Raw genomic sequence first — 12,352 nt, 5'->3', positions numbered from 1 at the left:
CATTGCACTCCTACCTGGGCGATGGAATGAGACCTTATCCCAAAAATAAAAGGAAAGATTTGAGGTTACCTGGGGCTGGGCAAGATACAGGAGTGAGGTTATTGCTTAACAGTTATAGAATTTCAGTTTGGGGTGATGAGAAAATTTTGGAAATAATTTCACAACACTGTGAAGATAATTAATGCCTCTGAATTGTATATTTCAAATGTTTACAAAGGCAAAATGTTATATATGTCCTACCACAAGAAAAAAGCGTTAGACTATGCACATTTAATTTTATTTCTGGGGGAATATTTGTAAGAATTTTAAAGATATTCCTAGAGTAAAAAGCACAATTATTTACATGTTTTGAGCACCTGTACTTACATTTGCAGAGCTTTAGATGCTGAAATATACCCATCTACCATTCTACTAAGGTTGACGTGCTTATCAAGGCAGTAAAAGAACGGGTTTTAATAGCTATCTTCTAACAAGATAAAGAGAAGAAAAGTATAAGATATAGCTCGTTAATCTTTTATTTTGAGAGGTTCTTTTTAGAAGTTATCTCAACAAATAACCTAAACAAGTGAAGGATAGGTTATCTGTCACTTGTTGACAGCAGTTAGATGACTATATAATCATTAGTGAAAAAGATGAAGGAAGCAGGTGAAAGCTGCTGACAGACCCCTCCAAGGAGATTGGAAGCCTCTATTCTAGAGAATCTGACCAAACCAAAACATTCATGTGGAGGAGGGGACTCCCAAAAAAGCCCATTCAGATAACCCTAAAGACAACCCCTTCCCACAAGTCCAAGGCTTTCCAAGTTTTTTAGTCCTTCATTCAACCATAAGAAGACAGCCAAGGATTGCCAGATATCCTGGAAAAGCCTGAAATATAGACAACAAAAATAAATACAGAAAGAAATTTGGAGGAAACAGATATGCAAACTATTTTAAATGAAAAAATACAAACACTATAATGAATCACCTTATCTATGAACAAACCCATAGATAAAGGCTTTTTGGTTATAAGAAAAGAAACTTTCACAAAGCAAGAAGGGTTCTTAAGATTTAAAAATAGCAAAGAGTCGGAAGATGGAGCTAAAGAGCTAAAAAACAAGAGACTGGGGTCGGGGAGGGAGGTAAGAAAACAGATACCCAGTGCTGGATATCCAACATCCAAATAAGTTTTGAGAACAAAGCAGCAGAGAATAAATCATCAACCAATGCTAAACGTTTCCCAAATCCGACAGAAATGAATTACTACCTTGGAAAGATTCACCTGAAGCGCAATAAAATGGATAAATATAGACCCACACCAAGGCACATCATCATGAAATTTATATGAGAAACAGAAATCAAAATGGCTTTGGATTTCTCAATACAACAATGGAAATTAAGAAAATGGAGCAACAATATTTTTAAAGTTCTGAAGGAAAATTACTTCCCACCTAAATGTATAAAGTATCAATCAAACATGAAAGACATGCAAGGTCTCAAAAACTTTACCACCACACAAACTTCCTCTAGAAGCTACCAAAGGATGTGATCCAACAAAACAAGTTAGTACTCAATAATGGAATCTAGAAAGCAGCTGAGCGCAGGAAAGAAGTTAGTCCTAAGACAGCTAGGAACCAGAGGGCAGATCTGAAGGTAACTCAATGGACAGGTTGAGAGTTGCCTGCAAGATTTAGGATACTACTATACTTTTTAACCTGAGCAACAGTATGCTCTGGTGAATATGGACCAAATTATATGCTTTTCTTTAGAATGTATGATTATATCCTAGCTTTCCAATCTATGCTGTATGGATCAGCAACAGCACTCATATCATCCTAAAGGTACTGTTTTGACCTAATCCTAAAATAGAGTTTGATTCATCATGCTGTGAGCATAAAAAAAAGTTTACTTCCTTTAACCACATTTCTGTCACATTCAGTTACCCAGTCCATGCTATAATCCTGCCACATACCCTGTCGTGAGCCTTCTGTTTAGCAGAACTCACTCTTAACCTTGGCTATGAACGTGCTCAAAATTGGCTTTTGTAAACTCTCAGGGGCGGCTGACGCCAGACTGTGACCCAAAGACTGTAATGTTTTCCTTGAAGCCTTCATGCAGTAATAGCAATACTGCCCCTTTATACTGGCTAACAGGTTTTTCGAAATTATATTGTTGAAGAATATATATGTTAGAAGTAAACTAAAAGAAATGCAAGCGAATGATTAACAAGTCAAGATATTTACATTTAAAAAGGAAAGGGATACAATTGCAGACATACAGGAGTCTTAGATCTTTTTAAATGTTTTATTTCTTAACCTTCTTAGATATTACTAAATGTTCTATTTCTTAACCTGATAGTGGGTACATGAATGTTTATTTTATTATTCTGTAAATCATACGTTGTGTTTATAAACATTTCACAATTTACAAAAAATCATGCCATCTATTCCCCTTGCTCAGATTACATGCTCATTAAAGAACATTCTGGTGATGCTCTGACTTCTATTGTAGCTTTGCCTCCAATAGGCAAATGGACAGGGGACCATTTGGCATGTGTAATTCTCTTTTTAGAGTAATAAACTGGTGCATAAGTTTTATTTTAGAAAAAAAGTATTAATAAAATAATGAAGGCTTAGTTCACGTAATTACTATGTTCTTATAAATGAAATTAAATTGGTCTCAAAATATATCCTCTTAGAGCCAATATATCCTCTGCAACTAACCAAATTCATTCTCAGAATCAAGACCTTTGCGATGCTTCAATTTCTTCCCATATTGCAGCTTCAATTTTTGTAGTATCATACTCCCTCATCATATCAAATTCAAGCCACGGCTGACTCCACTTCTGAGCTTCTTCCATTTGCTTTTCAGTTAAACAAAGATCAAATCTGATTCCTTTAATATTAAAATTTGGGCGTTCCCAGCGTTTAGACCAGGGCTTAGGCTTCATTTTCACTTTCAGCTAAGGAAGATTAAAGAAAAAGAAAAGAAAAAAATAATTAGGCTGATAGGCATAAGCAAAAATTCTTCTGAAGTTTTCATTAAGATGATCCTTTCTTAAACTTGAACTTCTAGTTTCAAATGTATAACACATACCATATTAACAGGAATTTCTTGGGTAGGCTCTTGTGGTACTGGCTTCATATTCACATCAAAAGTGCTATATTCAGGAAGGGCATCTCGTAAATATAGCAAGCTATCATCCAGCCGTTTCTCTAATTTAACCACTTGAATCTCCTGGATTCGAGGATTATAAAGTTCAAAACAAATCTCGACACCTAAATAGAAACGAAAACATATTCTTACAATCTAAGTCCGCATTCCTATACATGTCTCATACTACAGTAAAAGCATTTCATAAAGGAATTAGCACAAAGTTCTGCATGTAGAAAATGTGCTTTTAATTTGAAATTTTTAAGATAAAGATTAGTGAAAGATATAGAAATAAGCTAAAACCCATTTAAATATAAAGTGAGAAAGTCTGAATTGGAATGATAGTCTAAAAAAGAAAAACTGGCTTTTATAAATATGTTGTCACATATCTTTTCAATTCTCATAGTAGTAACTTCAGAGAAAGTTTGAATTCTTCCCTATGTCATGTTTTTATCTCCCAATAACTTGAAGAAAAATCAGTCTTCCATGTTAAGAGTATAAGATTTATGATGCAAAAGGGGTAAGTAAATTTTTAAGTTCCAACTTTGGTTAGAAGCTCCTTTGATTAAGGATTAGTTGCTTAAAGGGCTGGAGAGAACTAGTTTTGCCTATTGCCCCTCCACCTTTCACCATGTGAGGGCACAGTGCTTGGCCCTTCCAGAGCACAAGCAACAAGGCACCATCTCAGAAGCAGGGAAGGAGGCCTTATGAAATACCAAACCTGCCTGCACCTTGATCTTAGATTTCCCAGCCTCCAGAACTGTGAGAAATAAATTTCTGTTCTTTCTAAATTACCCAGTCTGTAGCATTTTGTCACAACAGCACAAACAGAGTAAGGCACCAGAAATGTAAACCAGAGAGACTGCACAAATGCAGGCAGATGATGGTGACATGGATGAGGGTGACAGCAATGGAGAGGGAAGAACAGACAAAATTGCAATATAGCTTTTGGAAACTGTGCCAAGAAAACTTGATTGACTGCATGTGTGAAAATAAGTAGGTAGACAGTGGTACCATTTATGGAAATAGAAAAGACTGTGAGTGGAACACTGTGCAAGGGAAAATAAAAGGTTCTGTTTTCAAATTATGATGATAAGACATCTCAATAGAGTATTGATCGTGTAGTTGCATATGCAAATCAGGAACTTGAAAAGGGTCAGTCCTGGAGTTATAAATTTGGAAGTTATCATTATATAGATGGTATACAAAGCCTCTGGACAAGAAGGAAACACTAATGCAGGAAGCAGTGATGGGGAAGGTTGAACTGGGTTACAATAGTCAGACATATTATAGAGAATGGCAAGAGGGAGCTAATCCTTTTTGAGTATTATGTGTCCAGTACTTCAAGTACAGTATCTCACAGCTGACTGACTAGAACCATGCAGAGTGGAAACTATTAACATCTTAATGCTTAAAGAAAATCAAATGACTCACTCCTATGCTCATTTACTTCTATTACAAGGCTTCTCCAAGTACTTGACCTGATTTAAGGCACAAATTTCTGTGATCAATCAAGTCCTGCTGAATGCCTACATGCACAGCCCACTAGGTCATTACAGAATAAGCAAGACAGCAACTGCTCTCACGATCTTTGAAAATAAGAATACTTTGTTGTTGGAAATCATGAAGCATACAACTTTATAAACTTAACTTTACCTGCCATTTTAATTCATAATCTTGCTAGTTTTACTACTTGTTCCTCTGCCTATTAGGAATAGTATACAAACACAATTTTGCCTTTTTAAAATTCCTCCCAAATCATATAAAACAGTGATGATTTTGTTTTGTGTCATAACATAAAGTAAAATGTGGGTATTCATTTTAGGAGCAAGTAATTCATGAGGACATTAACGTTTGTCTTAAAGTACTCATGGGTTATTTACTCCTAAAAGGAATATCCCCATACTGCTTTATAGTCACTTATTTCCCCGCTTTGATGTTGCCATGGTTTGCGAAGTCTACTTCTAATGACTGTTGTTCCAATAATATAGGAAGCCTTCAAGAGAAAGAAGATCATCAACCATATTTAATCATTAACCTCAAATCTCAATCCATTTTAAAGCCACAGGCTCCACATCTTCCCTCAGAGTCCCCTTTTACTTTCAAGTTTCAGATTTCTTATACCAGGATGCAGAAACAAGAAGAAATCCTGTGATAACATTTTCTAGACACTGAAAATGATGAAATAAAACTTACCTTGTCCTTCAATAATATTCCTAAGGATAAAAGTAGCTCCAAGTCCTTTTCCTGATCGCTGGATGCAAATCCCCAGAAACTGGCTGATTTTTCCATTGGCATATGGGTCGGATGTAGTAACACGAAGAATACTTCCTACAAGTTCAAAAGAGAAGTGAACTTTTTTTCAGCACACCCAGCTGAGAAGTAAACTTTATATAAGATGCAGAAACAAACAAACGGCATTTCTAGATAACTTCTTAACTGCCTAAATCTTTTAATGTAGGAATAAATACCTCATATGGCATAACCTAGGTACGTAAAAAACAATCGTCTTTATGCAAAGAAACTAACGATCCAATCACTAATAATAAAAGCATACAGCTCTTACTGACCAACATAGAACTCTGGAATGTGGAGTACTTTTCTCCTTTCTAACATATCTTTTCTTTCTATTTGAAATTTCAGAGGATGTGTTCTTCCCCTTCGAGGAATGAATTCAGGACTCAAGAACCTGTGAAAAATATAAATAAATTAATTAATTAAAAGTAAACTTAAAAGGCCGCTAGAAGAAAAATTGTTGCTTTTCAAAGAAATTAAAGAATATGATATTGACATTTTATTCTTCATTGTCTAAATAAAAGTCAATCTTACTTCTAAAATTGTCAATGCTCATGAAAATAGCTAACAATTCCTGAGTACTGACCTGGTATTTTGTTAAAAGCTTTATGAAATGTCTATTGCATAAATTAATCCTTCTAGCAACCATGTGGGTTTGGTGTCATCTCCTTTTTACAGAGCAAGAAACTGAAGCTTAAAAAAGGTGAATAACCCATTACCATAATAGCTATAAATCTGTGAAGATTTAAATGTAGGCATGTCTATCAATCTCTAAAGCCTACAACCATAACTACAAGCCTCATACTTAGCTATACAGGCTACAGTAAATTATGTCAGAAAATACATAAACATATAAATCAGTATTATAAATGGACTTTTAAAATGATCTTCTTGATCACAGAAGATGGCCCCGGAGACGGTGCCAAAGAACTTGCGGCATCTATGGGCTTGTTTGCTGTGTTTGCTGGTCAAGTCTATAGACCAGTTTGAATATGATGGTTGTGACAACTGTGATGCCTATGTACCGATGAAGAGTAACCGAGAGATGGTATATGACCACACTAGCTCTTCCTTTGATGGAATCATTGCAATGATGAGTCCAGAGGACAGCTAGATCTCCAAGTGGCAGCAAGTCAGTAACTTTAAGCCAGGTGTATATGCAGTGTCATTCACTGGTTGCCTGCCCCAAGGAATCGTGTGGAAGTGAAAAATCGAGGAGTGATCTCCAAATCCAGAGACACAGCTTCAGCACATTATGTCCCTGAACCATTTTATCTTCTTTGGATGACAGGTGAGGGTGGGAGGGATTTGCCTGGTGGATTAACAGATGGAATTGAGGAGAAAGTACAATGCTGATTTTCCTATCCATGGCCCAGGGCTGCGCCTTGCCCATGGTGAGGACTCTAAGTCAAATGCCAATAAATATGAACCTCTAGAAAGTTAAGGCCATGACACATCCTTGCCTCCCTCTCCCTTTCTCTTAGGCACAGTAAGAGCTTATTTACCCTGTAAGAATCTTCCCAGAGCAGCAGAGGCCCTTCTACTCCCTATTGACTGTCTCTGAACCCCTAGCATTGCAGCCTTTCTAGTTTGCTTCCTTACTGCATATAGTAAGGTGCTGTCCAAAGGCCAGGTAACCCCATCAGCTTGGTAGTCCTGGTGTCTCATGGTTGTATCTTTCTGCCCTCTAGACCTGGCACAGCAGTATCCCTTGAAGAAATCCTGAGGCTTCATAGTGCTCTTTGCTCCTTGACCACGATTAATAATTCTTGTTTTTCCCCCTGCTCCTCCTATACCTTAGGCCAGTCCCACATCCTTGCATTTCACATTCTCCTAACTGGAGACCCTTGGGCCTTAGGCGACTGCTGGGTCCTAGTCTGCCTTGTTTGTGCCTCTGTAGGAGATAAGCCCTTCCTTTTCTCCTCTGGCCTAGTAGGGAACCTTGGGTAATGTCCCATTTTTGGCCAAGGTGAGGTATTTGTTTTAGAATAAAAAATTCACCATAAATTCTCATTTAAGAAATGAAAGAAATCCCATTAATGTCCCCATTTTGATTTCCCTGAGTTCCTAGTTCTCCCTCTGTAAAAACAGAATGATTTGACCCTGCCTGTTTATCTCAGGCTTGTTGTGATTGCAGAAATGAAGCTATATAAAAATTATGAGTCTTATAAAGGTGAAATCCTTTTGCTCAAAAAAAATAGTAATTTTCCTTTTTGCTTCTATAACTAATTTTAAACTCATGAAATATTTACATAAAAAATATAAATGACAGTACAATGAATATTTATGTCTCTATCACCCACCTCAAGAAATAAATTATCAATATTGTGGAAGCCACTGTGTATTCCTTCTTACTCCCTATAATTACTATCCTAAATTTGGCGATTATCCCCATGAATTTTTCTTCAATTTTCTACTTTGAAAATTTTAAAACCTACCAAAAATAGTAATACAATGAACACCTGTAGATCCTTCATTTACTTTTACCAACTGCTCAAATTTTGCTGTATTTGCTTTACGTATATATATCATTTTTTTCTGAACCATTTGAAAATGTCAGCCAGGTATGGTGGCTTACATCTGTTATCCCAACACTTGGAAGGCTGAGGAGGGTGGACCATTTGAGCCTATGAGTTCCAGACCAGCCTGGGCAATATAGTGAGACCTCGTTTTTAAAAAAAAAAAAAAAAAAAAAAACTAAAAAATTTAAAAAGCTGGTACTTGTAGTCCCAGCTGCTTGGGACGCTGAGTAGGGAGGGGTCCAGGAGTGGGAGGTTACAGAGCCAAGATCATGCCACTGCACTCCAGCCGGGGTGACAAAACAAGGCTCTGTCTCAAAAAAATGGAAAAGCAAGGCATTTCATTCTTCAATAATTTAGAAAGCTTATTCTAAGAATAAGGACTGGCACCTATATTATCGTGATACCCTTATGACACCTATAAAAGTTAGCATTAATTTGAAAACATAATCCAATACAAAAGTTTCCAATCTTTTGGCTTCCCTGAGACATGCTGGAAGAATTATCTTGAGCCACACATAAAACAAACTAAGAATGGTTGGTGAGCCAAAAAAAAAAAGGCAAAAAAAAATCTCATAATGTTTTAAGAAAGCTGACAAATTTGTGTTGGGCCACATTTAAAGTTGTCCGAGGCTACACGATGGGCTGCAGGTTAAACAAGCTTGATCTAATACAGAGTGCATACTCAAATACATGTCATTAACCTGGGAAGGTATTTTACATCTATTCGTTGCCCTTCAAAATACAATCAAGCTTCACAGATCAATCATATTTGGTTGTTAGTCTCTTAAACTAGGACTTTTCCCCATCTTTGTATTTTTATAACATTAAATGTTTTGAACAGTCAAGGCCTACTATCTTATTCCTAGATTCTGGATTGTTTCCACATGCCTAGACTAAGATTAAACAATTTTAGAATATTACAGAGATGATGAGGTGAACAACTTATTCTGTCACATCAGGAGACACATAATGTCAGCTGGTACCACTAGCGGTAAAGAGGTTTGACTGTTCCGAAAAGTTTCAGAATGTCCCCCTTACATTTCTTTTTACTTTACATATGCATATATGTCTGGGCAACATATATTGTTTAGTACAGTTTTTTGTTTTTTTCTGAGATGGAGTCTTGCTCTGTTGCCCAGGTTGGAGAGCAGTAGAGTGATCTCAGCTCACTGCAACCTCCACATCCTGGGTTCAAGCAATTCTCCTGCCTCAGCCTCCCGAGTAGCTGGGAGGCACATGCCACCAACACTGGCTTTTTTTTTTTTTTTTTTTTTTTTTTTTTTTTTTTTTTTTTTTTTTTTCAGTAGAGATGGGGGTTTCACCATGCTGGCCAAGCTGGTCTCAAACTCCTGACTTCATGATCTGCCCTCCTTCACCTCCCAAAGTGCTGAGAGCCACCACACCCAGCCTATAGTTTTAAACTTCACAAAAATAACATCCTACTACATTAATGATTCTAAAGGGTTTCTTTACACACATATTTGTAAAATCATCCATGTATAAAAGTTAGCGCTAGTTCATTTTTCACTGCTGTACAATATTCTGTCACATGAATGTATCTGCCTATTCACCTACTGATGGATATGTAGGCTGCCTCTGAATTTTTGTGACAAAAAATACTGTTACATTCATTCTTGTACTTGTCTCCTTGTACATACATGTTAGAGTTTCTTTCGGCTGTGTGCCTTCTGAGAAGATATACACAAACTTACCAAATTCTGTCAAATTTTTCTCCAGAGTATATAATTTACATTCCTATTTACGTGAATTCTATTAAATATCACCCTTTACGGGAGATATTCCACGGATGGATCACCTGAGGGTCAGGAGACTAGCCTGGCCATGATGATGAAACCCCGTCTCTACTAAAAATACAAAAATTAGCTGGGCGTAGTGGTGCATGCCTGTAATCCCAGCTACTTGGGAGGCTGAGGCAGGAGAATGGCTTGAACCAGGAAGCGGCGGTTGCAGTGAGCCAAAATCGTGCCACTGCACTCCAGCCTAGGCAACAAGAGCAAAACTCTGTCTCAAAACCAAAAAAAAAGAGAGACAGATGGACTCTAGTTTTACCTTCAAAAAAAAAAAGTTTTTATTAGGAAATATTTTCTGAATTTCTAGGTTCTCTACCTCCAAGTTTACTTCTATTTAAATCCGTGGAATATTTTAAATGTTAAACAACAACAACAAAAGCCAGGTGTGGTGCCTGTAGTTCCAGCTATTCAGGAGGCTGAGACGGGAGGATCACTGGAGCCCATGAGTTTGAGGCTGCAGTGAGCTAAGATCACCATTGTATTCCAGCCTGGATGACTGAGCAAGAGTCTCAGAAATTAAAAAAAAAAAAAAAAAAGAAAAGAAAAGAAAAATCCCAGAAGTAATCCAATCAACAACCTACAGGCTTTTCAAGAAGTCTATAATCATATCAGGTTTTTCCTCTAAAATCTGGCTTTTTAAAAAGATTGTTACACAGCTCTCTTTTCAGGTCTTAAGTCCTTCAAATTTACATGTATCTTCAAAATTACCACCACTCATTTAAGTTTTTATGCACACTGTTTTGATAAGTAAGTTTCAGACACAATTCAGTGGCAATTTTTACTATGCCATGTCTGCCAAAACTTCCAACCTAAACCATAACAAATTTTTTAAGTTGGCCAATCGATTCCTATCCAGGGTTAAGGGTCTTTTGAAAGAAAAGAACGGCTCGTGAACGTAAACCAGTACAAATAGGATGTACCTCAGAGAAAAATTCTGGTATAGGACAAATACCACAGAAGAAAGTGCTTAAAATACCGGGAATCCCTACTTGAAGTTCTGACTCAATAATTAACTGCAAAGAAGTTCTATGCTGGTTTGGGGAGACGCGAAGAAGACAGAACAGAGAGGTGCGCTTTACAAACGCAGGCTCAGGAATCTTACACACCCCCACGTGCGGAGGGAGGTGCACTCCCCGACTTAGAGCCGGAACGTCCAACGTGAATGCGCTCACGCGCGCATCGACCCCAGTTGCCGGCCCGGCGCCAGGGCAGAGCCTCACCTGCGTTCCTGTTGAGCGAGGCGGTGCTTATCCTCAAAGACTGGTTTCGGCGGCGGCTGGAAGGCGCCGGGCTCAGAAGGCCCAGTGCTTTGTTGCCGGACATTCCCCGCATGAAACCCTGGGAGAGAGGACGACGGAGGTCAGGACGACAGAAGTCAGGACTACGGAGGTCAGGGCTCTAGTGCCCGCCCTGAGATCTTGCAGACTCCCGCCATCTCCCCCAACACCGGGGTTGCCTCTGATCTCCAGGCTCGCCTCCCCCATCCTGACCCTGGGCCCCTAACGCCCCAGCGCTCGCAAGTCCCGCTCCACTTACTGCAGGCGACAGAGGTCTGCGCGGAGAGCAGCGTCCTGGCTGCTTGGAAACTCCGGCCTAGGCCCATTGCAGCCCCTTGCCCCGCTGCAATGCAGGACGCCATGTCTGCTAGCTCACGTCAAGACTACAACTCCCAGTAATCAGTGCGATGCGCTTGCAACTACCTGCCACCGGATGGCGGCTGCTATGGGACAAAATGAATAAGTCTCTCCCCAACTACTTTCCTGATGTCTTAGGAAAAGTGCAAATTTCTCTAGTTATCCATAATGCGCCAAGTTACACCTCTCCCACAGGGGTGTTCTCCCAGCCTAGAAACCTCTTTCCTTCCCACCTCTGAATCAACTATCTTCTCAGGCAAGCTTTCGCTATGCAAAAATCATTGTAGGCCCCCATTCCCACTAGGTGCCTTGATGGGCAGCTCTGATCTCATTTGCAATTCTTTCTTTCTTATGTAATTATTAGATTAGTATTTAAATCTGCCATTATAGTGTAATGAGGCAATGGAAGGGACAAAGTCTTTTTGCTCACCGTTTTATCCCAGCACCTAGCACCTACCTGGGCCTTACCTAAATCTTTGTTTTTCTTTTGTTTTGTTTTTTTGAGACAAGGTCTTTCTCTGTTGTCCAGGTTGTAGTGCAGTGGCCTGATCATGGCTCCGCAGCCTCCAACTCCTGAGCTCAGGCAATCCTCTCACCTCGGCCTTCTGAGTAGCTGAGACTACAGTCTCGCACCATCACTCCCAGCTAATTTTACTAATTCTTTGTTGAATGCACAGAAAGGAGAATTGAATAGTTTCTGACAGAACTGCTGGCCCAAAGTCCTTGAGACTACAGAATGCATTAAGCCTTTGAGGAACCCAAATGAATTTGGGCTGGGCAACTGTGGATATGGATAGGTGGGAGAAGTAAAGCTAAAAAAGGTGAATTGTAAGTCTAGTTAAGAAATATGGGAAATGACTGGGCATGATGGGGCATGCCTATAATCCCAGCACTTTGGGAGACCAAGGCAGGAGAATCCCTTGAGCACATAAGTTGGAAACCAGCCTGGGCAACATAGT

The 12,352-nt window shown here is 38.8% G+C and overlaps 2 protein-coding genes and 1 pseudogene across 2 annotated transcripts in view; 2 read left to right on the top strand and 1 right to left on the bottom strand.

Annotated features, from left to right (window-relative positions):
* The window catches only part of GCFC2 (GC-rich sequence DNA-binding factor 2), a 53,792-nt gene extending 47,587 nt beyond the window's left edge, over positions 1-6,205 (top strand). Inside the window, exon 18 of the mRNA XM_032243469.1 lies at positions 5,775-6,205. Within this exon, the coding sequence (XP_032099360.1) occupies positions 5,775-5,826 (52 nt within the window). The 3' untranslated portion in view covers positions 5,827-6,205. The remainder of the gene's footprint in view (positions 1-5,774) is intronic.
* MRPL19 (mitochondrial ribosomal protein L19) lies at positions 2,264-11,436 on the bottom strand. The gene is made up of 6 exons (XM_032243471.1): positions 11,296-11,436; positions 10,980-11,097; positions 5,702-5,820; positions 5,328-5,462; positions 3,075-3,256; positions 2,264-2,940 (listed from the first exon to the last, which is right to left on the bottom strand). Exons 1-6 carry the CDS (start codon positions 11,396-11,398, stop codon positions 2,719-2,721), a joined length of 879 nt encoding a protein of 292 aa, XP_032099362.1. The 5' UTR covers positions 11,399-11,436; the 3' UTR covers positions 2,264-2,718.
* On the top strand, positions 6,299-6,878 carry LOC116526829 (annotated as a pseudogene).
* Positions 11,437-12,352: the final 916 nt, after the last annotated feature.

Source organism: Sapajus apella, unplaced genomic scaffold (assembly GCF_009761245.1).
Source record: "Sapajus apella isolate SASKATOON/1434 unplaced genomic scaffold, GSC_monkey_1.0 scaffold52, whole genome shotgun sequence".
Taxonomy (NCBI): Eukaryota; Metazoa; Chordata; class Mammalia; order Primates; family Cebidae; genus Sapajus; species Sapajus apella.
Note: the sequence above shows the minus strand (reverse complement) of the source record. Positions and strands in the feature narration are given on the sequence as shown.